Consider the following 25507-nt stretch of genomic DNA (forward strand, 5'->3'; position numbering starts at 1 on the left):
TCCTGTTCATAAATCCATCCAGATGCCTTTTAGATGTTATAATTGTATAACAGATGCTGGGAAGTGAGTTAGAATGGACAGTTTATTTGGTCAACACAGATGTGCTGAATTACCTCCCTCAGTGCTATGACATTTGACTGAAGCTGAGTTTAGAGCCACAGAAAACACTATTCAACCAAGGATCTCCTCCACCTCACATACTGGATTGATGGTAAGCACACTCTTCACTGTGCCACAAAATTATCAACAGCAAAATACTGCAATTTGGAATCTTGTTTTGTAGTCGGAACAGTCACCAGGTGCATTACGAAGATTGTCATGGGAGACAGGAGGGAAGATTATTTTGATTATTTGTGACTTGTTGTGAAGAATCATGATATAGCACATGGTTATTCTGAAGCTGGGCATCTAAAGTGGAAGAAGAACGTATAGCTTTAAGTTTGATTTATAGCCCTACAATGCCTGTGCTAAAAGAGGTGAAAGTCATAGTTTCCATTTCATTTTTGAGTTTTGTGAATTGTACCAGGGAGCCTGGAAATGTGCTTATTTACGTGCATTTCAATGAGATGGTTACAGCCTCAAAATAAACAGTTCAGTGCATGCTGCAAAGGGCAGAAGGAAAAATGGGCCTAATCTACACTGGAGAAACCAAACGCAGACTGGGCGTGCAGACTTCTGGTCTGTGCACAAGCATGACCCCGACCTTCCCACAGCTGGTCATTTTAACACAGCACCTTTCTCCAGTGAATTACAGCGCAAATGGAAGGAACAACATCTCAGAATCGAATAGAATACCCTTTATTGTCACACTTATTCAATGAGTGTAGTGAAAAGTTTATACATCACCAACTACAGCACTGACTTAGATATGAAAGTACATCGGCACAGCTTCTTTCATTACTAGATTTGTTACTGAAACAAAATATTCAGCATTACAGAAAAGAGTTCAGTATAGCAGATCACACTGACACTTAGCTTCCTGTCAGCACTGGGCCCTGCCTCCACACCCCACCAGCGACACACTATGCCAGGTGACCGCGACAAGAAGCTGGTTGGTTGTCACACCATTCCAGGAAGCCCCTATGGGAGTAGGCTGCTGTGCCAGGCCAGGAGGTCACCTTGCTACACCGCACTGGGAGGTCCCCACGCCAAGGCAAGGAAGCCACTGTGGGAGGCCGAAAGGTTGACATGCCATGCCAGGAGGCCATTGCAGTAGGCCAGGAGGACACCACACCATGCCCAGAGACCACTATGGCAGGCCACTGTGCCAGGTCAGGAGTCTTCACCAGATGCAGGGAATTATCATTTACTGGAGGCTGGGGGTTATCGCTCCTTGCCTGACGTCAATGGAAGCTGGGAATTGTTGTTGAAGGCTGGGAGTCGTAGGGAAGAAAATAAGGAGAAGAAGAAGGAAAAATAAACCAGGAGGAAGAAAATGAGAAGAGAAAGAAGAAAAGAAGAGCAGGCAGAGTGAATGAGTTCTAGCTGGAGCATCCTACGCCTCCACCATCTTAGTCTAAAATAAGATCTCCATCCACAGACAACTTTTCCAACCTTCTGGACTTATTATTGAGTTCAAGACTCTCAGATTGTGAACTCACTCCCATTTCTTCCCTTTCTTTCAGCTTTACTTGTCACATTCTCTGTCACCATGTTGTTTCTCCCCTCCCCTTACTCCAATGTTCCATCTATTCTTTAAAGTTTGGCAGGTAGACACAACATTGTTCTGCCATTCTCACATTCCCTTCACTTAACCTGCACTATCAACATCCCTGATAACAAAGTGTGGGGCTGGATGAACACAGCAGGCCAAGCAGCATCTCAAGAGCACAAAAGCTGATGTTTCGGGCCTAGACCCTTCATCAGAAAAGCGGGATGGGGTGAGGGTTCTGGAATAAATAGGGAGAGAGGGGGAGGCGGACCGAAAATGGAGAGAAAAGATGATAGGTGGAGAGGAGCGTATAGGTGGGGAGGTAGGGAGGGGATAGGTCAGTCCAGGGAAGACGGACAGGTCAAGGAGGCGGGATGAGGTTAGTAGGTAGGAAATGGAGGTGCGGCTTGAAGTGAGAGGAAGTGATGGGTGAGAGGAAGAACAGGTTAGGGAAGCGGGGACAGACTGGGCTGGTTTTGGGATGCAGTGGGGGGAGGGGACGAGCTGGGCTTCCTCCCATGCTGTGAAGCTGGATGATCACAGCGGCCAAGCAGCATCAGAGGAGCAGGAAAGCTTGACGTTTTGGGTCAGGACCCTTCTTCATCTAGAAGAGCTATATGCATGACTTATTCAGAGTGAGGAGGACCTTAGAAGTTGAAGTGCTGAAATACCACGCAAGGACTGTGAGAAACATTACATAGGCCAAACTGGAAGAAAACTGACAAAAAGGATACATGAACACCAGCTAGCCTCCAAGAGACATGATCAATTCTCAGTGTTGTCAATACACACAGACAAAGAAGGACACAAATTCAACTGGGACAACACATCCATAATAGCACAAACCAAACAGAGACATGCCAGGGAATTCCTGTAGGCCTGGCATTCCAACCAGAACTCCATCAACAAACACAACGAACTGGCCTTGATATACAGACCACTGAAAAACAGAACTGGAAGTGATGCCAACCACCCTAGCAAACCGAGGGATATAAATAACAAGTGGGACAGAACACCAATGCTTCACTCAAGCCACTTGGACAATGTTGCCTAACAGGGTGACAGAATCAAACACACCTGCTTGGCAGGTGAGGTGTGTCACCTTAACAAGAGTCAATAACACCATGTACTTTCAGAAATAAAATAAAGACAAAGCAGGAACATCGCCTAAGTCAATACAATCAATTTTCAGAAAATACTAAGGCATAAACCAGCAGATCAGAAATGAAAGATGATGAGCCCTTCAGCAAACATTGAGTGACCAACAGCCCAGTGGTGAAAGGCTCAAACTTCATTCAAGACAGTTGTAAAAAATAGGGTTTGTGACACTTGATTTTACAACCTGCAGCAGGTATCAGTTTCGGATGGTTGTGGATACGCTCCAAATACCATAGGTTAGCCTCAGTGATTGCCCACCAAGATGATTTTCTGAAAATAAAATCATGTGGAAGACCGCAAGAAAACTCATCTGGTCTTCCATTATGAGCAGCACGTATGATACAAATTAAGACCTGTTACTGCAGCATGCTGAGAAGCACCCACAAGCTGAAACCTAGACAAACATAGTGTTGAGGCTCTTTGAACAGAAGAAGTGAAGCTTTGTGTACTAAAGGAAGGAGCTGTTAAATAGGACACCTGAAATAGGATAACATGCGAAGTGGGTGAGAAGTAATACAATATTATTCCAATGCTCATCTGTGCTTCTTGAAGGTCTCACATTCAGCACATCTCAATTTCCTTTCATCCTCCATCTCTCAACGTGGAATACATACCTCCCTCAACAGTGGACCTGTTTAATACTCTTCACACGTGGCCTACCATCTCTGAACTTCTTTCCCTTTAAACGACATTGCTGCAGCTTGCCTTCTTTTACATAGTGTTTGGAATGAGCAAGATTATATCAACAAGTGTAAGAATTACACCAAATTTTAATGTTCAGGTTTATTAATCCTGCAACATACATCCAATTGTTAAGTCACATTTTCTGAATCCTTATTTCCACCAAGATCTGAATTGCAGATGGTGTAATACTCTGTTTGGACAGAGGACAATTTCATCTCTAATGTCAGAGTCAAAGTGGACCTTGATGGTACTCCCCTCTTCTACTTGATGTTTTTCAGCAACACAGTTCGTGCATTGACGACAGCTTTGAAGGCATCTTCACTCCCTGGCGCGAGGCACTTGTCTGGATGAAGCAGCATGGCCATTTTCCGATAGGCTTTGTTTACTTCATCCCTGTAAAAGTGACACAGTCTCAGGGTCGACAATTATCCTCCAGCACACACAATATGGCCATGAATGCAGCTTTATAAGACTTTGGTTAAACCACACTTAGAGTACTGCTTTGAATTCTGGTTGCCACATTACAGGAAGGACGTGGAGGCTTTGGAGAGTGTGCAGAAGAGGTTTACCAGGATGCTGCTTGGATTAAAGGGTATGAGCTACAAGAAGAGGCTAGAAAAACTTGGATTGTTTTCTCCGGATTGGCAGAGTCTGAGGGGATTGAAGTATACAAAATTCTGACATGTATAGATGGGCTTGATGGTCAGAATCCTGTTACCAGAGTTGAAATATCCAAAACTAGGGGGAGGGCGTGCATTTAAGGTGAGAGAGGGAAAGTTCAAAGGAGATGTGCGAGGAATTTTTTTTAAAAAAGAGACTAGTAGGAGTGGGAACGAGCTGCCAGGGTGGTGGAGGCAAACATGATAAGGGCGTTTAAGAGACTTTTAGATAAGCACATGAATATGAAAGGAATGGATCAAGGGCAGACAAAGGGATTAGTTTAATTTGGCATAATGGTCAGCACAACATTATGGGCCAAAGGGCTCATTCCTGTGCTGTACAATTATATGAATACACAGATACTCTCTCAATATTTGAAAGGACATAGGAGCACAAATATTTCAGACACAACTTAGTTCTGATGTGAAATGGTCTTCCCTTTTTCAAACACTCATGAGGCAGTTGTTCTTTTCCATGACTGTCAATATTTTTGATCCCATCGTCAGATTAGAGCACCAAAGTGGCATTGGTACTGGATTGATGACATAAGATTGAACACGATCCATATTCTGGTTGCCACATTACCAAAAGGATGTGGATGCTTTAGAGAGGGTGCAGAGGAGGTTCACCAGGACGTTGCCAGGTATGGAGGGTGCTAGCTATGAAGAGAGTTTGAGTAGATTAGGATTATTTACATTAGAAAGAGGGAGGTTGACGGGGCACCTGATTGAGGTCTACAAAATCATGACAGGTATGGACAGGGTGGATAGCAAGAAGCTTTTTCCCCAGAGTGGGGGGCTCAGTTACCAGGGGGTCATAATTTCAAAGTGAGAGAGGAAAAGTTTAAGGGAGATATGCGTGGAAAGTTCTTTATGCAGAGGGTGGTGGGTGCCTGGAACGCGTTGCCAGCGGAGGCGTTAGAGGCAGGCACGATAGCGTCATTTAAGATGCACTTAGACAAATACATGAATGGGCAGGGAGCAGAGGGATACAAATCCTTGGAAAAACAGGCAACAGGTTTAGATAGAGGATCTGGATCAGCACAGGCTTGGAGGGCCAAAGGGCCTGTTCCTGTGCTGTACTTTTCTTTGTTCTTCGTTCTTTGTTCATATATCACTTCAAATCTTACCAGGATAACCTGGGTATAGGGTCAAGAATCATTGGATTTCTCTAATTCAAAGAGCAATGAGTGTCCTGTCTTTGAGCATATTCAAGGATAATTGATTTTGGTTACCAAGTGAATTAACAGATGAGATAGGGGAAGCGCTAAATGAATATTTTTCAACAGTATTCACTCTAGAAAACGACAATGTTGTCGAGGAGAATACTGGGATACAGGCTACTAGACTAGGTGGGATTGACGTTCACACGGAAGAGGTATTAGAAATCCGTCAGAAGGTGAAGATAGATAAGTCCTCTGGGCCGGATGGGATTTATCCTCAGATCCTCTGGGAAGCCAGGGAGGAGATTGCCGAGCCTTTGACATTGATCTTTAACTCGTCATTGTCTACAGGAATAGTGCCAGATGACTGGAGGATAGCAAATGTGGTTCCCCTGTTCAAGAAGGGGAGTAGAGACAACCCTGGTAATTATAGGCCAGTGAGCCTTAACTCAGTTGTTGGTAAAGTGTTGGAAAAGGTTATAAGGGATAGGATTTGTAATCATCTAGAAAAGAATAAATTGATTAGGGATAGTCAGCACGGTTTTGTGAAGGGAAGGTCGTGCATCACAAACCTTATTGAGTTCTTTGAGAAGGTGACCAAACAGGTGGATGAGAGTAAACCGGTTGATGTGGTGTATATGGATTTCAGCAAGGCGTTCGGTAAGGTTCCCCACAATAGGCTATTGAACAAAATGCGGAGGAATGGGATTGTGGGAGATATAGCACTTTGGATCGGAAATTGGCTTGCTGAAAGAAGACAGAGGGTGGTAGTTGATGGGAAATGTTCATCCTGGAGACCAGTTACTAGTGATGTACCAGAAGGGTCGGTGTTGGGTCCACTGCTGTTTGTCATTTTTATCAATGATCTGGATGAGGTTGTAGAAGGATGGGTTAGTAAATTTGCAGACGACACTAAGGTCGGTGGAGTTGTGGATAGTGACGAAGGATGCTGTAGGTTGCAGAGAGACATAGATAAGCTGCAGAGCTGGGCTGAGAGGTGGCAAATGGAGTTTAATGCAGACAAGTGTAAGGTGATGCACTTTGGTAGAAGTAACTGGAAGGCAAAGTACAGGGCTAATGGTAAGATTCTTAGCAGTGTAGATGAGCAGAGAGATTTCGGTGTACATGTACACAGATCCTTGAAAGTTGCCACCCAGGTTGACAGGGCTGTTAAGAAGGCGTACAGTGTTTTAGCTTTTAATAGAGGGATTGAGTTCCGGAACCAAGAGGTTATGGTGAAGCTGTACAAAACTCTGGTGCGGCCACACTTGGAGTATTGTGTACAGTTCTGGTCACGGCATTATAAGAAGGATGTGGAAACTTTGGAAAGGGTGCAGAGGAGATTTACTAGGATGTTGCCTGGTATGGAGGGAAAGTCTTACGAGGAAAGGCTGAGGGACTTGAGGCTGTTTTCGTTAGAGAGAAGAAGGCTGAGAGGTGACTTAATTGAAACATATAAAATAATCAGAGGGTTAGATAGGGTGGATAGGGAGAGCCTTTTTCCTCGGATAGTGACGGTGAGCACGAGGGGGCATAGCTTTAAATTGAGGGGTGAAAGATATAGGACAGATGTCAGAGGTAGTTTCTTTACTCAGACAGTAGTAAGGGAATGGAACATTTTGCCTGCAATGGTAGTAGATTCGCCAACTTTCGGTACATTCAAGTCGTCATTGGACAAGCATATGGATGTATATGGAATAGTGTAGGTTAGATGGGCTTGAGATCGGTATGACAGGTCGGCACAACATCGAGGGCCGAAGGGCCTGTACTGTGCTGTAATGTTCTATGTTCTATATAGGACACTGCAGGAAGGTTAAATTGATGAAAATATCAGTCACAGTCTTGTTAAATGGTCAAAGAAGCTCAAAGGGCAAAACAGCCTACTCCACCTCCTATTTCTTATGCTCCTATGTACATAACAAACAGCTTATTGCCTGTATTATCCATGAGCTGGAACCAGTATAAATCCACGTGCTGGCCACACTCTAGTAGGAAGGTTTCTCTTACTGTATGATGAGAAGGCCAAGGCGAATTTGCGTTACCTGGAGGCTCCAGGCTTCATTCCCAGCATTTCCCAACTATCCTTGCTGTTACGTATCCTGCGGATGGTGTCTGCCTGCTCCTTCGTAAACCCTAAGCTCACACTGGACTGAGGCCGTTTACCATTCTCACACAAATCCAGAATTGATGAGAAGAATGCCTGGATCCAGATGGAATGTACAGAAAAGGAAAATAGGATTAAACAGGAATTTGGCACAGTATTCTTTGCAGATCATTGCACACAGCAGATACTTTGTTCCCCACTCTTTGAAGCATTCCCAGGAATCACAACATGCTACTCTCTGGGAATCAAGCATAGTACTCCAGGGAGAATCACAGTGTATGCTCCAAGGGGAATTGCAGCATGGCAAACCCAGATATCATGCCAGAGTATTAGACGTTATCACAGTATGATGATCGCCGATCCCAGGAACTTTTATGGTGCTGGGGATGAAGGGAGTTCTGTACTATACCCAAACGAGGGAACAAGAATGTTCGAGATAACAAGGTGCAGAGCTGGATGAACACAGCAGACCAAGCAGCATCAGAGGAGCAAGAAGGCAGACTTTTTGGGCCTAGACACTTCTTCAGAAAACAAGAATGTCTCTGATCACAGACATGTGAACAGACCACAATCTGTGGCTTCCTGCTCCCAGCTGTTTCTCATCATCTAACCCTGCAATTTTCCACTGGTCACTGGGTCAGTGGAATGACTCCAGTCTATGTACCTGGAACATCTCATTAATGCCCTCTCCAGACTGCGCCGATGTTTCGAAGTATTGGAACCCTCGGCTCTCTGCCCAAAGCCGTCCCTCACTCTCATCGATCACACGCCGCTTCCCACAGTCAACCTAGAAGAAGAAACAAGAACAGGAAAAGAAGGCCCACTCCACTTAGTAGCAAGGGCTTTCATTGCATCAATTCATTTTGTGATGAAATAACTGATACATTCAAAGTTCTTTTTTACTAATGTAATAAAGCAATACTTTACATGCCTTGCATCCGGGACAAGTACAGTGCAGGGTGACTTACAGAGTACATCTTTTACTACATTGTCTCCATCAAACACTCCCAGGACAGGTACAGCACAGAGTTAGATGTAAAGCTCCCTCTGCATTTAATCCTGCACAAAACACGGTACCAAGAGAAAAAACTGAAAGAACAGCGGATTCTGTAAATCAGGAACAAAAAAAAAGTTGCTGGAAAAGCTCACCAAGTCTGGCAGCATCTGTGAAGGCAAAAACAGAGTTAATGTTTCAGGTCCGGTGACCCTTTCTCAGAACTGAGTACTAAGAGACGTCACTCTTCTCGAGCATTAACAATTTTTTAGGACAAGCACTTTTTAAAAATAATCAGATAATTGATTAAATGAAATTAAAAAGTGCTAGAGAAATCAACAGGTCTAGCAACATCTATAGAGGAATAAAACAGAGCTAATCTTTCAACTCCAAAATAACTTTTCCTCATAAGTATGGGAATTGAATAGTCAGTTTATTCCTGATGTGGAATTCTCCTGCTTTTCATGGACATGATATCAATCTTTCACATTGCCAGGTGGATGCCACTATTAATGCTATACTGCAATCACTTGACCACATTCACTGCTTCCACAACAGCCAGCATTTCAGCGACTAAAGCAGTGTATTTTCAATAACTTTTTATCTTCTCAGCGACCTGAGCAAAAGGATTCTTTTTCCCATTTTTACTCATCAAAACTGTTAGGAAACAGCAGAACTCAAATACCTACCAGGAGCTTTAGCATATGAAGAATGATTGAAAATGACAAATTTCAAACTCTTCTGGTCACTCAACAATGGAAATTTAAGTTGTCATTTGTATAAATTTCACTGTATTAATTCGTTATTTCCCCTTAAAATATAGTGAACCACAGTGTTGTTCTGCCCTGGAGCTAAATTCCAAAGGTCAAAACTCATCTCTGATACGACCTGAATGCACAACCAGTTCAACTGATCAATGAAACTTAGCAACTGTTCTGTCTCTTACTTGTTTAATGTCACATTCTATAATGGCCTAGCAAGTCTAACCAGGATGGGAATAATATTCTCCAAAAGGACCCCGAAATCTCTTTTTAAATTCCTCTTTAATCTTATGAATAATATATTTCTGAAATTTCATATGACTGCACCGTACAAGATCATATGCTATCAATAGCCTGGGAGTTAGCATTGACTAGAAACTGAACTGGAACAGCCAAACAAATACTGTGGTTTTAAGAGGTGGTCAGAGACTAGGAACTTTGTGGCGAATAACTCACCTCTTGATTCCCCAAAATCTGCACACCATCTACAAGACACACGTCAAGCGTGTGACGGAATTCCCTTCAACTGCCTGTCTGAGTGAACTTCCAAAAATACTCAAGAAGCTTGACACCATCCAAGACAAAGTAGGCATCCGAAAGACAACCTTCAAAATCTATTACAATGCATTGCGTCACAAAAATTCTTCCGAAAGCATCTTCCAAATTCATAATCTGTACCTCGTCAAAGGAGAAGGGCAAATGTTATGACTGTGACATTACAGATAATCAAGCCCCATTACTCCACCAGCTACATCCTGAATATAAATGTGCTGAGTAAACCCACTGAATGACCATTTCACTCTTGTGCTGTTACTACCAACTTGGCAAAGTGTTCTGATTCTCAAGCCCCATTACTCTAGCATTGTCACACAAATTAACTGTTGACCAAATGTCTGGAAATAAAAAATAGAATGTGGTTACTTCTTGAGTCCATGTTTTCCTATTGACAAAACTGAATTGTTGACAGCTGTAGATTGATGATAGATATCCAGTTCCGATTCCAACCTACCTGAATTTGAGACTATGAGAATTGGTCATAGTCCATTAATTCAGGTTTTACCAGTTAGAAAGAAACACTGGTATTTGGGAACTCAATCAGGTTCCAGGGACTTTACAGAGAATAGGATATCAGAGAAATCCTGCAGTTTTGGGGTGACTTCCTTACATCGATTCCTGTGTGCACAGAACAGAACACTAAGTCCAAAGAGGGCTTCAAGGCAACTGTTAATATAAAGACTCCCAGTCCTCTTAAAGTCTATATGTTACTTTCAATAATTAAAGCAATAAATCTCAAAAGGGCAGGTAGGAAGGAAAGGGGCTGGCATAGCATTTTTAACAATGGGATGGAATAAACTACAATAGCAAGAAATTACATTGGATTGCAAGATTCAGAATTCATAGGGGTGGAGGTAGCAGTAGTCTAAAGGACCCCTAACAGTAGCTTTACAGAAGGGCAGAAAATAAATCAAGAGATATTGAGAACATGTGACAAAGGCAGGGCATTATTCATGACAGACTTTAATCATCATATATATTGAGATGGTCTGACTGGCAGAGGAAACCATGAGAAAGAATTCTTGAGCACTTTCAGTTTCGTGGAACAACATTAGATTAGATTAGTTTCCCTACAGTGTGGAAACAGGCCATTCAGCCCAAAAAGTCCACACTGCCCCTTGAAGCATCCCACCCAGATCTATTCCTCTATAAACCACACACCCATGAACACTACGGGCAATTTATCATGGCCAATCCACCTAGCCTGCACATCTTTGGACTGTGGGAGGAAACCGGAGCACCTGGAGGAAACCCACGCAGACACGGGGAGAATGTGCAAACTCCACACAGACAGTCACCCGAGGCTGGAATCGAACCCGGGTCCCTGGAGCTGTGCGGCTGCAGTGCTAACCACTGAGCCACCGTGCCGCCCATATGTTGTGAGTCCTATCAGGGACCTGGCTATTTTTGATCTGGTGACATGTAATAAGGAAAACCGAATAAATGATGTCAGAGTAAAGGATCTCTGAAAAACAATGATCATAATGTGGTAGAACTTAGCATTCAGTTTGAGAGGGAGGAATTTGGGTCAGGAACAATTGTGCTAAGCTTAAACAAGGGCAGTTACAAAGGAATAAGATCACAGCTGGCTGGAGTGGAACAAAAAGAGAATTTGGCAACAAAGATGGTTGATGAAAAAGAGCAGATGTTTAAGAAAATAATTCAAGGAACAGAGTGAAGATATATCCCAGTGAGAAATAACGATTAGTGAGGCTCATCTCTACTGAATATAATCCTAACTGATTCAGTCTCTCACCATACATCAGGGGTGGACGCTAGGAAGTTGTTTCCGTTAGGCGGGGAGACTAGGACCCGTGGGCACAGCCTTAAAATTAGAGGGGGTAAATTTAAAACAGAAATGACATGACATTTCCTCAGCCAGAGAGTGGTGGGCTTGTGGAATTCATTGCCACGGAGTGCAGTGGAGGCTGGGATGTTAGATGCCTTCAAGGCAGAGATTGACAAATTCTTGATCTCATAAGGAATCAAGGGCTACAGGGAGAGTGCAGGGAAGTGGAGTTGAAATGCCCAACAGCCAAGATTTAAATGGCAGAGTGGACTTGATGGGCCAAATGGCCTTACTTCCACTCCTATGTCTTATGGTCTTATCAGTCCCACCAACCCACGTATCATTCTGGTAGACTTTCCCTACGCTCCATCAGTAGCCAAACCCAAACGACTCACGATAATCTAGATATGGTCTTACCAATGCCCTGTACAGTTGCAGCAAGACATCCCTGCTCCTGCAACCCAATTCACAAGCTATGAAAGCCAATACAGCATAATAAAATGTGAGGCTGGATGAACACAGCAGGCCAAGCAGCATCTCAGGAGCACAAAAGCTGATGTTTCGGGCTTAGACCCTTCGTCAGAGAGATGTCTCTCTGACGAAGGGTCTAGGCCCGAAACGTCAGCTTTTGTGCTCCTGAGATGCTGCTTGGCCTGCTGTGTTCATCCAGCCTCACACTTTATTATCTTGGAATTCTCCAGCATCTGCAGTTCCCATTATCTCTGAAAGCCAATACAGCATTTGCCTTCTTCATTGCTTGCTGCACCTGCATGTGTACTTCCTGCAACTGGTGTACAAGGGCATCCAGATCTTGTTGCACCTGCCTCTTTCCCAATCTACCACCATGGGTGCACTCTTAATTCCATTTTGGACTTCATTTCTTTGTCCCTAATCCTAAACTCTCTTATTAACTTGCTGACTAAGTCATTGGTAACCCTTTCCCTTGAAGAGTGTCTTGTACCCACTTTGTGACACCATTGACCCTGGCACGAAGCAAGCAACATACCATCCTGGGGTCGTGTTGATAGTTACAGAAATATGTGTCTGCTCCCATAACAAATGAAGCCCCTAATACAATCACACTTGTTTTCTTCTTCCTCCCTCACTGTACAGTCAGACTACTTTTGCTGTCAGAAGCTTGGATCTGATTGTACTCCCCTGAGGAACCAGCATCCTCATTAGCTTACAAAACGAAAAACCGATTTATGAGAGGACCTCAGGGGACCCCTGCACTACCTACATCACTCTCTTTGATTGCCTCGTGGCCACACGGGAAGGAGGGGTGGGGGGCTGGGGTTAGTGGTGATGACCTAATGGTATTATCGCTCGACCATTAATCCAGAGACCCCAAAAATATTATGGGGACTTAGATTCGAATGGTAAATTCTGAATTCAATATAAATCTGGAGTTAAGAATCTGATGATGATCATAAATCCATCATCGATTAATGGAAAAACCCATCTCAGAAGGAAACTGTCATCCTTACCTGGCCAGGCCTATATATGGCTCATGACCCACGGCAACGTAGTTGACTTTTAACTGCCCTCTGGGATGGGCAATAAATGCTGGCCTAGCCAGCAACACACTCATTCTTTGAATGAATATTAATATAACCCATTCCATTCTTTCCTCCTGTTCCTTGAGTTGTGGTGTGACCATCTCTCTCAATGTGCTATCCATGTAACTCTTAGCCTCACATATGTGACACAGTGTTTCCAGCTCCCACTTGCACTCTGAAACCTCAAGTTTCAACAGTTGGATGCACTTGTACTTATGTAGGACACTGGTAGAGTCCATGTCTTCCCACATATTACAGATCACATTTTTCATTTGTCTCATCTCACCTGCCACATCTTAAACTTACTAGTGTTCCTAACTTTTCTAATTACTTTGTATTAAAAATGCTCCCATTACCTTAACCAAAGTCTGTTATTCTAATTTAGTTCACTTATCCTATTATTATTTCTTATTATTCTTGTTGTACTTTATGATGCTTTCTCTGACATTCACTTTCACTGAGCCAGAAATCTCTAAACTGAAGTTCTTTAACTTTCTATATCATCTGTTATGCTCCAGTGATATAGTCCTCCATTGAACAACTAGCCACTCTTTAAAATGTATTATAGTCTCAAAAGCCTTCAGAGTATCCAACCTTTTTTTTTAATTCACTCATGGGACGTGGACATCACTGGCTGGCCAGCATTTTATTGCCTGTCCTTAGTTGTCTTAGGAACTAATAGGCATCCCGCTCACAATACACTTTGCTTCTAGTATTATTTTTGTTTGGAAAAGACAACGTCGAGGCTTTACTTTATTTGACAGGGATGTAAACTGTGCCTGTATATTTTCATTATTTTTCCACAGATAATATGTTCCAGACTATAAGAAAATTTGAGGGCAATTGTATCCTGGAAATTTACACAATATTTGCCATTTTCTGGAATGGTCACTAGGTCTGTAGTGACCAATTTGAAAACAAAATCCTTAGTTTTCAACTGAACCTCTTTGATCACGATTTTCTGCTACCCTATTTTGTCCTAACAGCCATTTGGTTTGGTGAGGGAAGAAATCACAGCCAGTTTTCACTTGAAATGGGTTATTCACAAAATGAAACATTACAGGTACATATCTCTGCAAACAGCCCTCACCCTATCAGTCAGTCTCTGTAAAATTTTTTTATCAACCTGCTTTGACATGTAATGACGTACCTTCGTGGCCATCGTATCCTGAAGTGGAAACTGAACCATGCTCAGAGTCAGGGACACTGCCACTGCTCAACAAAATGTGCACAATTAACCATCCAAATCAATGAATTACACATATATTTTCTTAACCTCAAATGACAGAAGAACAGACAAGTGTACAAATTAATAAAAGGAGGAGATCATTTAGCCCCAGAGGCTTCCACCATCATTCAATGAGATCATGGCTGTTCTGATTCTAATCTCAAATCTGCATTTCCACCTGCCCCTGATAACTTTTCACCCCCCCTTTGTTTAACAAGACTCCATCTACCACTGCCTTAAAAATATTGAAGGACACAACTTCTGAAGAAGGGTGCTGACCCAAAATGTAACCTTTCCTGCTCCTCTGATGCTGCCTGGCCTGCTGTGTTCCTCCAGCTCTGCATTGTGTTATCTCTGACTCTAGCATTGGCAGTTCCTACTATCTCTGAAATATTGAAGGACTCTGTTTTTACCACCCGCTCAAGAAGAGAGTTCCAAAGACTCACAACTCTCTAAAAGCAATAATTTCACCCCATCTCTGTTTTAAATTGGTCAACCCTGATTGCAAAACAGTGACCTCTAGTACTAGAAATTCCCTTAAGGGTCAGTAGTAGTATCCCTAACTCTGGGTCAAACATCGAGGTTCAAGTCCTATCAACAAAGTATAGTGAAAGGTTAGACACAAAGTAAAACTTCCTCAACACTGGTCCCATTAAATGCTCCAAAGGCAGTCATAGAAGTGTCAGATACGGAGTAAAGCTCCTCTGCGTCGTCCAGATCAAACAGTCTCAGGACAGGTCCACAATGCGTTATATCCAGAGTAAAGCTCCCTCTAAACTGGTCCCATCAAACATTCCTAGAACAGGTTCATAATGGAGTTAGGTGCAAAGTAAATCACCCTCTGTACCATCCCCACAAACAATCCCAGAACATGTACAGCACGGAATTAGAAACTGAATACAGCTCCTACTGCACTATGCCCATCAAACACGCTCAAGCCAGATACAGCACAGAGACAGAAACAGAGTAAAGCTCTCTGTAACTTTAATACCCTAAGTTTCAGAAGTCACACAACACCAGGTTATTCTTCACCTGATGAAGGAGCAGAGCTCCAAAAGCTTGAGATTTCCAATAACCTTTGGATCATAACCTAGTGTAATATGGCTTCTGACTTTGTCCACTCCAATACAACACTGGCACCTCCACATCATGTCCTAAGTGTGGAGACGTAGCAAGATAATGTAACTATAATGTGTTACCTTATTAGCACAGACAATGAACACAATGTTCTCCATGTTCCCATGAGGTCCCAATTCCTGCTTCATTTCAGTAAGCCAGCCCTCCAGTGCATCGAAGGAATCCTTCAGGCCAACATCATAAACAAGGATCACTCCTTGAGTGTCTTTGTAAAATTCATTGCGCACCTATCACAAAAACAAAAATCACCAGCAAGCAAATGATCAAACAATGCTGCTAACATTAACAGTGCTAATTGGGAATTCTACCCCTTGCAGCTCATGATAGTGGAGCATTTGAGAAAATCAAACATGGCTAAAATATGAGGCATTCCAAGTAATAGCTCATTGCAAACAGTTGTAATGCAAGATCAAAAATCACACAACACCAGGTTATAGTCCAACAGATTTATTTGAAGTCACAAGCCTCCAGGGCCTCACTCCTTCTTCAGGTGTCTGTGAGATAGGTGGCATCAGACACAGAATTTATAAGCAAAAGATGAAAGAGTCATAGAACTAATGTGGTGTTGAACAAACCTAAGATGGCTGTTAAAGCTTTAATCAATTAGAAAGGATTAATATGCAAATTCCCAAATTTCTTTCAAGTTACTTCCCCAAGATAACTAAAGGTTTATCAGTTCCCCCCGTATAACAGAGGTGACATCCTTGGTCAGACAATGCATTTTAGGTGTGAGGCCTTGTTTAGAATCTGGCTCTATATCAACTTGGAGTCAGGCTGGTTTTATTTCGAAAATGGGAATTCATGAAATTCTATATTGATTGTCTACAAATTGTGTGCCTTTTCAACCACATAGAATGTACCTGCAATTACAAATGTACAAATACAAATTCACCCCTGAGATTAACATCTGTGCATGCACATACGTGGTATGTGTGTGACGGATACAGAAAGAATGCGTGCGTGTGAGGAAGAAAGAGATAGAGAGGGAGTGAGTGTATGTGTGAGAGAGAACATATGTGTGTTCGTGCATGAGAGAGGGTCTGTGTGTATGTGAGAGTATGCATGTGTGAGTGTTTTTGTTGAGTGACTGTGTGTGCATGTATGCGTGTGTGTGAGAGTGTGTAGTGTGGTGGGATCACCTGTAGTGCGACATGAACACAAAATCCCGGTTGGAGCCATCCTAGGGGGTACCAAACATGGTTATCAGCCTTTGCTTGGCAACCCTGCTTTGTTGTTTATCCCAAAGTCCATCTTGGAGGACATTTACCCAAAGATCCAAGGCCGAATGTCCTTGACCGCTGAAGTGTTCCCCCACTGGGAGGGAACATCCCTGTCTGATGATTGTTCCGTGGTGTCCATTCATCCTTTGTCATAGCGTCTGCATGGTTTCATTAATAGACCATACCTCTCTGTCTCCCTCTCACACATGTGTGCACACACAAATAAATCTACAGGATGAATTTACATTTGCAGATACATTCTAGTCTGTTCAAAAAGCACATAATTTATAGACAGTCAATGTGGCATTTTATAAATTCCTACTTTCGAAATAAAATCAGTTTGACTCCAAACTGATAGACGGATCCTAAACAAGGCCTCACACCTAAAATGCATTGTCTGACCAAGGATGTCACCTCTGGTATACTGAGAGAATTGATAAAACCTTTAGTTATCTTGGAACAGTAACATGAAAGAAATTCGGGAATTTGCAAACTAATCCTTTCTAATTGCTCAAAGATTTAAAAGCCATCTTTTAGGTTTGTTCAACACCACATCAGTTCCATGACCCTTTCATCTTTTGCTTATAAATTCTGTGTCTGATGTCACCTCTCTCACAGACACCTGAAGAATGAGTGAGACTCCAAAAGCTTGTGTCTTCAAAAATATCTGTTGGACTATAACTATCTTTTGAATATTATGAGATTTTTGACATTGTCCACCCCAGTCCAATACTGGCACCTCCACATCAGATGTCATGCAGGTCAGAGCTTAAAGTTTTAGAAGTTAAAGTTAAACACTTAAAGTTTTGGAAAAGATCTGTAGCTCGGGTTATGGGTGAGGTTGTTGATTTGCTCGCCAAGCTGGCTTGTTTTCATTCAAACGTTTCGTCACCATGCAAGGTGACATCATCACTGGACCTCCAATGAAGCTGATGAGGGGGTTCATCAGAGACTCCACTGATGATGCCACCTAGCATGATAATGAAACATCTGAACAAAAACAAGCTAGTCTGGCGAGCAACGCAACAACCTTATGGTTACAACTTAACAGGATGGTGGCAAATTGACTGATAAAATGGATACAAAACAAAGTTGCTGGAAAAGCCCAGCAGGTCTGGCATCATCTGGAAGGGTAAAAACAGAGTTAATGTGTCAGGTCTGATAACTCTTCCTCAGGACTGATGGTGGCTGGGAAAACATCAGTTTATACGCAGAAAATAGGGAGGGGGGTGGGGTAGGGAGTAAACAATACGATAGGGCCCAAAGAGAGAGAAAGGCAGTTGGACACACAAAGGAGTTGCTAATAATCAGGCTGGGAGGGTGAATAGTTGTTAATGGGGACTGTTAGTGATTAACAACAGGGGGTGTCTAATGGTAGCTAAGTGATAACAAGGCCTGGCGTGTGGGGTAGGGGGATGGGACATGGGAGAGTTTAGGCCCTAACATTATTGAACTCAATATTAAGTCCGGAGGGTTGTACGGTCCCAAAGTGGAAAATGAGATGTTGTTTCTTCAAGATAACAAAGTGTGGAACTGGATGAACTCAGCAGGCCAAACAGCATCTCAGGAGCACAAAACCGTCAGTTTGTGTTGGGCTTCTGCATATAAACTGACGTTTTATCAGCCACCATCAGTTCTGAGGAAGGGTCACCGGACCAGAAACGTTTTTCCCTTTACAGATGCTGCCAGACCTGCTGGGCTTTTCCAGCAACTTTGTTTTTGTTCCAGATTTACAGCATCCATAGTTCTTCCGGTTTTTATTTGATAAAATGGATATTTCAGTAAATAACGAGACATTTAAATCAGACAGAAAAGTAAGGGAAGGGGAAAACAGGACAAATATTGGGGCTGTTTCAATTCATGGACTCATAAAAGAATAATTTCATGGAAACCGAAAGAATTGCAGATGCTGTAAATCAGGGACAAAAACAAAGTTGCTGGAAAAGCTCAGCAGGTCTGGCAGCATCTGTGAAGGAGAAAACAGAGTTAACATGTTGGGTCCAGTGACCCGTCCTCAGAATAATTTCATGGAGATGTTTTAAATTATAGAGGGCTAGGTCAAAGTAGATGTAAAGAATGTTCCCAGTCTCAAACTGGGTGCATAAGAATCAGATCAAATGGAAAAGATTTCAGACCAAGAGCAGGAAAAGCTTCTTAATAGAAAAAGAATCATTGACACTTTTGGTGATAATGGGAACTGCAGATGCTGGAGAATCCAAGATAATGAAATGTGAGGCTGGATGAACACAACAGAGCCTCTGATGAAGGGTCTAGGCCCGAAACGTCAGCTTTTGTGCTCCTGAGATGCTGCTGGGCCTGCTCTGTTCATCGAGCCTCACATTTCATTATCATTGACACTTTTGGATTCACTTTCAAAGCTAGTGTTTGAAGCAAAGATCAGATAAAAGTTCTAATTCTCCAACTGGTGGTGATGATATAATTTAGTATTTAACCCAATCACCAAAATGGCCCATGATATATTTTATTTATGTTAGTTTCAGAACATAAAACAAAAATTGACCAGGTTTTTCAAATAAAAAAACTATTGAATTTTTTTTATAAAAGCAAGAATTACTCAAAATGCAAAACTTAAAAACAAAAACAAAGTTGCTGTAAAAGCTCAGCCGGTCTGGCAGCAGCTGTGAAGGAGAAAACAGAGTTAACATTTCGGATCTGGTGACCCTTCCTCAGAAGCCTCAGACCCAAAACGCTAACTCTGTTTTCTCCTTCATAGATGCTGCCAGACTTGCTGAGCTTTTACAGCAACTTCGTTTTTGTGCAAAACTTACAATTTGAAATATGAGAATATATATTAGTCCTACAAAATAATCTTAATACACATGCACACATACTGGCTAATGAAAAATGAAGAAACTTTCTGCACAGGTAAATTTTAAAAATATATCCTTTGGCCAAATGATTGTTAATTCTTGAAGGAAATGAATAAAATATGAAAAGTTTCGGATGGTCTTCCTGACACATGCACACAGGTGTCACCAGATCAATGCAGTGTCACAGGGATCTTTTCAGAAGCAATTTGTTCTAGAGACATCAAAAGGAAGTTTCCAGGCTGAACCAATACAAAGGCCACTACTGTTTTTTGACAAGAACCTAGTAGGAATAATTCAATTTTGATCCCATCAGGTAATGAATGATACAGAGGCTCTGAAAAATGAGCTTTAAAAAAAACTCTATTGGCAAAAATTTACTTTTTTTTACAAGGCTGTAGCCAGGGTTGGAGGGACTGAGCCAAGGGGAGAGGCTGAGTAGACCGGTGGTATTTTCCCTGGGGTATCGGAGGCTCTGGGGATGACCTTATACAGGTTTATAAAATCATGAGGGGCATGTAGAGGGTAAATAGACATGATCTTTTTCCTAATATGCAGGAGTCCAAAACTAGAGGGTATAGGCTTAAGGTGAGAGGGGAAAGATTCAAAAGGGACCTAAGGGCCAATCTTTTCATGCAGAGGATTGCTTTTTCTTTATTCATTAATGATATGTGGACATCTCTGGCTAGGCCAGCATTTATTGCCCATCCCTAATTGCCCAGAGGGCACTTAAGAGTCAACCACATTGCTGTGGGTCTGGAGTCACATGTAGGCCAAACCGGGCAAGGATGGCAGTTTCCCTCCCTAAAGGACATTAGTGAACCAGATGGATTTTTCCAACAATCGACAATGGATTCATGGTGATCATTAGATTGTTAATTCCACATATTTTTATTGAAATCAAACTCCACCATCTGCCGTGGCGGGATTCGAATTCAGGTCCCCATAACGTTATTTTGGTCTCTGGATTAACAGTCCAGTAATAATACCATGAGGTCATCGACTCCCCTCTGGTGGTGATGCGTGAATGGAATGAGCTGCTAGAGGAAATGGTGGCGGCCGGTATAATTACAGCCTTTAAAAGGTATCTGGATGGGTATACGAACAGGAAGGGGTTAGACAGATATGAGCCAAATGCTGCCAAATGGAACTAGATTTATTCAGGTTATCTAGTCAGCACAGACGAGTTGGACCGAAAGGTCTGTTTCTGTGCTGTACATCTTTATAACTCTATAATTGCTGCATCAGTTCTTTCAGCCTTCACTCGGGATTCTCAGAAGATTTTTTTAAAACAGGTGGAAGGGGGTAACTTCTCTCTGCAGGTAAGGCACCAGCTGAGTTCCAAACAGTATCAAATAGGCACAACTCCTGACAACAATAATCTCAGACCTATGATCCCAGTAAATAAGTCTAAGCAGTTAGCTTAAGATACGTGACTTTAAAAAGTGTTCTGTTAATGGTAGTTTAAAAGAAATCTCAGTCTTTTAAAATGAACTAATTTCCCCAAGCCTTTAAATCACAAGACTGCAAAAAAAAGTCTAATAATGTAAGCAATTTCTTAATAATGTTTAATACCTGGCTAGACAGGTGATAGGAAGAATGAAGGATGACAGGGTATGCAAATAGTAAGGGTAAATGGCATAGGGTATTGCTTGTGTGGAGAATATGCACAAAATAAACACAGGCATATTGGGCTGAACAACCCACCTGTTGGAATATCTCTTTCATTTTAATTCAATGGATTACATGACACAACTAGAAGCACAAAGAGTTCTCCAGGAGGTTGACTTTATTCCTCAATCAATATGAAAAAAAGATAAACTAGTCATCTCATTGCAAGCCGTTAAGACTCTGCTGTGTGAAAACTATCTGATATATTTGTCTACAAGCACTTTGTCACATTCTGGCAGAAGGAAAAGCAAACATAAATGCACGATCTTTCTCTCTGTCTTACCCACCTCATAGAAGAAAGGATGACCTGCCATATCAAAGATGTTAACTTTAATCTCTCGATCCCTCACCTGCACTCTGAAGGGCAAAAAATAAACTAATTATACTTTTGTTCTACAATATTTATTCAAACCATATCTTCAACCATGACTTTCCAAGGAATGAAAAGTAAACTCTTCCCAGGACCATGTACAAATGGTACGTCCCTGCAATTCCTTCCATTTATAGCTTCGACATCTAAACCAGTCCCACTTTCCAGCACTTGGCCTGTAGCCTTGAACGTTATGACATTTCAAGTACTAATTCAGGTACTTTTTAAAAACTGCGCAGTCTTCCCAGGCAATGCATTCCAAATTCCCACCATCCTCTGAGTGAAAAAATCTTTTCTCAATTCACCCCTAAATCCCCCGTCATTCACCTTGACAGCATGTCCACTTGTTGTCGACTGTTCATCGAAGGCAAATAGCTGCTTTCTATCCACCATGTCTATGGCCCTCATGATCTTATATAAGTCTATTAAGTTCCCCCCCAACACCCCCAATCCTTCTCTAATCTAAAGAAAACAGTCTAAGCTTATTCAGCCTCTCTTCATAGCAAAACTGCTCCATCCCGAGCAACATCCTGGAGAATGTCTTCTGTAACCCTTCAGTGCAAACACGTCTTTACTATAAGTGCAGAGATCAAGCTGCACACAGTACTTCAGCAGTAGCCCAACCAAAATGTTGTACAGCTCAGCCTCCCTGCTCGTAAATTTATGCCATGATTTGTATAGTCTCATGTCCCGTATGCCTTCTTAACGACTCTTTTAACCTATTCTGCTACCTTCAGAGATCTGTGGACAAGCACTCCAAGATCCCTCTGTCCTCTGAGCTTCCTAGAATCCTGCCATTCATTGAGTAACACCTTGTCTTGTTATTTCTTCAAAAGTGTATCATCTCACATTTATCAAAGTTAAATTCCATTTGCTACTGATGTGCCTCTCTGATCAACCCATCTACGTCCTCCTGTAACCCAAAACATTCTTCTTTGCTGTCAACCGTCGAGCCAACTTTTGTGTCATTTGCAAATTTACTTATCACCTCCCACCACATGCTCATTATAAGGTATATATACATCATGAACAATAACTGACGCAGCATCACTGGACATCAGACTCCAGTCACACATAAAGCCTTCCATCATTACCACCTGTCTCCTATCACTAAGACAATTTTGCATCCAACTTGCCAAGTTACCTACATTCCATTTGTTTTTACCTACTTTATCAGTCTTTCATGTCGGACATTGTCAAAGGCTTTGCTGAAATCCATATAAACGACATATACCGACATATAAAATACCTATTCACCATCTCAAAAAATTCGATCAAAATTGTTAGACATGACTTCTCTCTGACAAAGCAATGCTTACTATGCCAGATCAAACCAAGTGGAGTTTAATTTATTTATCAAAATTTTTTCCAATCATTTCCCTCCCACTGATGTAAAACTTACTGGTCAATAATGTTCTGGTTTATCTCTACTACCCTTCTTGAAAAATGGATCACAGTAGCTGTCCTCAAGTCCTGGCACCTCTTTTGTAGACAGAAAGGAGCTAAAAATTTGGATCAGAGTCCCTGTAATTTCCTCTGTCATATCCCATGGAAGACTGGGATATAGCTCATCCAGACCTCGGGATTTATCCACTTTGGATCCCCCCAAAACCTCCAATACCTCTCACTCCCTCTGTCAAACTATTCAAGAACCTCTTAGTCCCTCTTTGTGAATTCTGTACCTACTTCTCCAAAGTGAAGAATTTAGAACATACATAAACAAAAAGCTCAACCAGCCAAAATGATGGCTTGGAAGAAAGTAGAGGCTGCTGAATCAAACCATCTTCGCAGTACTTTGTCTTTCTCTGCAGTAAATCAGGCAAAGATGGCCAGGCTACAGTGGGGCCCTTGAGTCACAAAACACTATACTCATCACAAGGTTTACCATTATGGCATAAAACAGTGTTTTATGAAATGGAAGGCTGCCACCATCTTAAGAAAGATTGATTCATTCAGAGATTTCAGCACAAATTCACCAGAATGATACCAAGAAAAGACTGTACAAATTTCACCTTGCGTTCCCTTGAGTACAGATGGTTAAGAAGTACTCTGTTGAATGAAAATTATTAAGTATTTGTTACTGGGCAAATCCAGAGAAAGGGATGCAACTATAACATTGTCAGAAAAACAGACATATTGTTGAAGCTTCAAAACTTGCACCAATAAAACGAATGCAAGAATTTCAAATTTCAGATTACTTATATTCCATGAGAAAAAAGTATTGATCAATTAGCAAGCACACACTGACTGGCTGCAATATTGCCATAGAAAAAGCAATGGGCAAATATCGGCTCCACAAGCTCCTTGGTAAGTAAAAGAAAGTACAAGATGTGAATACATGTTTCGACACAGCAAAGTGATTAACTCTTAACTGCCTTCTGGTCAATTACAGATGGCAAAAAATGCTAGGCTAGTTTGTGACGTCCTCATCCCATGAATGAATAAAGGCAATATTCCTTCCTTTGCAGAAAATGGAATCCTGCTTATGTATACGTGTTGGTTCTAACTTTCAAATGAGAGTTAGGTAATTCAGCAGAAGTGTCAGGAAACATTTCTTTACACAAAGGGTATAACTTTTTTTTAGGATAGTACAGCACAAGAACAGGGCTGTTCAGCCCACCATGTCTGTGCCAAATATGTTGCCATTCTAAATAACCCCATCTGCCTGCATATTTTCTGAATCCCTCTATTCCCTGTCTGTTCATGTGGCTGCCTAAATGCCCCTTAAATATTCTTTCTGCTTCTACAACCTCCCTTGTTAGCATGTTCCAGGAACCAAACACCTTCCATTTTAAAAACATCTCCTTTTAACTTTCTCCCTCTCACCTTAAACCTATTCACTAATATTCAACATTTCTACCCTGGGAAAAAGACTCCAACTGTCTACCCTATCCACACCTCCCGTAATTTCATATACTTTCCGTAGCAGGGCAACCAGAATTGTATGCAGTACTCCAAATGCGGCCTTGCAATGTCTTGTACAGCTGTAACATCACACCCCAACTCCTGTACTCAATGCTCTGATTGATGAAGGCAGCATGCCAAATGCCTACTTCACCATCCTGTCCACCTGTGATGCCACTTTCAAGGAACTATGTACTGTACCCTAGGACTCTCTGTTCAACAACACTACCAGATCTTTCCTATTTTGAAAGAAATCTCAATGATCCAAATATCTAAAGCTCTCTCTTCTGCACTCCTCTCTTCAGCCACGCATTCAACTGTATTATCTTTCTATTTCTGATGTCACTACCACCTGGCAGAGAGAGTTGTCCCATGATTACAACCCTCGTGGTCTGCCTTTCAACTTTCTACCTAACTCTCCAAATTCCCTTTGCAGGGCTTCATCTCTCTTCTTGCTAATGTCGTCAATACTAATTGGACCATGACCTCTAGCTGATCATCCTCCCCTTTCAGAATGTCCTGAATTCGCTAAGAGACATCCTTGATATTAGAACTAGGGAGGCAACATAATATCCTGGAGTCTACATTGGGTTCATACATACACCTTGATAACAAAGTATGAAGCTGAATGAACACAGCAGGCCAAGCAGCATCTCAGGAGCACAAAAGCTGACGTTTCAGGCCTAGACCCTTCATCAGAGAGGGGGATGGGGAGAGGGTTCTGAAATAAATAGGGAGAGAGGGGGAGGCGGACTGAAGATGGATAGAGGAGAAGATAGGTGGAGAGGAGAGTATAGGAGGGGAGGTAGGGAGGGGATAGGTCAGTCCAGGGAGGACTGACAGGTCAAGGAGGCGGGATGAGATAAGTAGGTAGGAAATGGAGGTGCGGTTTGAGGTGGGAGGAGGGTAGAGGTGAGAGGAAGAACAGGTTAGTAGGGCGGGGATGAGCTGGGCTGGTTTTGGGATGCAGTGGGGGGAGGGGACGAGCTGGGCTGGTTCTGGGATGCAGTGGGGGGGGGGGCGACGAGCTGGGCTGGTTTTGGGATGCAGTGGGGGAAGGGGAGATTTTGAA

General features: G+C 42.2%; 1 protein-coding gene across 4 annotated transcripts in view; it reads right to left on the bottom strand.

Moving 5' to 3' along the window:
• Positions 1 to 782: 782 nt before the first annotated feature.
• Positions 783 to 25507, bottom strand: part of dnajc27 (DnaJ (Hsp40) homolog, subfamily C, member 27) — a 58176-nt gene continuing 33451 nt past the window's right edge. For all 4 annotated transcript variants that reach the window (XM_048536669.2, XM_048536666.2, XM_048536665.2 and 1 more), the window contains 5 exons: positions 21449 to 21518; positions 15505 to 15669; positions 8084 to 8206; positions 7358 to 7515; positions 783 to 3886 (listed from right to left, as the gene is read on the bottom strand). In XM_048536669.2, coding sequence (XP_048392626.1) covers positions 3754 to 3886; positions 7358 to 7515; positions 8084 to 8206; positions 15505 to 15669; positions 21449 to 21518 — 649 coding nt within the window. In that variant the 3' untranslated portion in view covers positions 783 to 3753. The remainder of the gene's footprint in view (positions 3887 to 7357; positions 7516 to 8083; positions 8207 to 15504; positions 15670 to 21448; positions 21519 to 25507) is intronic.

Source organism: Stegostoma tigrinum, chromosome 9 (assembly GCF_030684315.1).
Source record: "Stegostoma tigrinum isolate sSteTig4 chromosome 9, sSteTig4.hap1, whole genome shotgun sequence".
Lineage (NCBI taxonomy): Eukaryota > Metazoa > Chordata > Chondrichthyes > Orectolobiformes > Stegostomatidae > Stegostoma > Stegostoma tigrinum.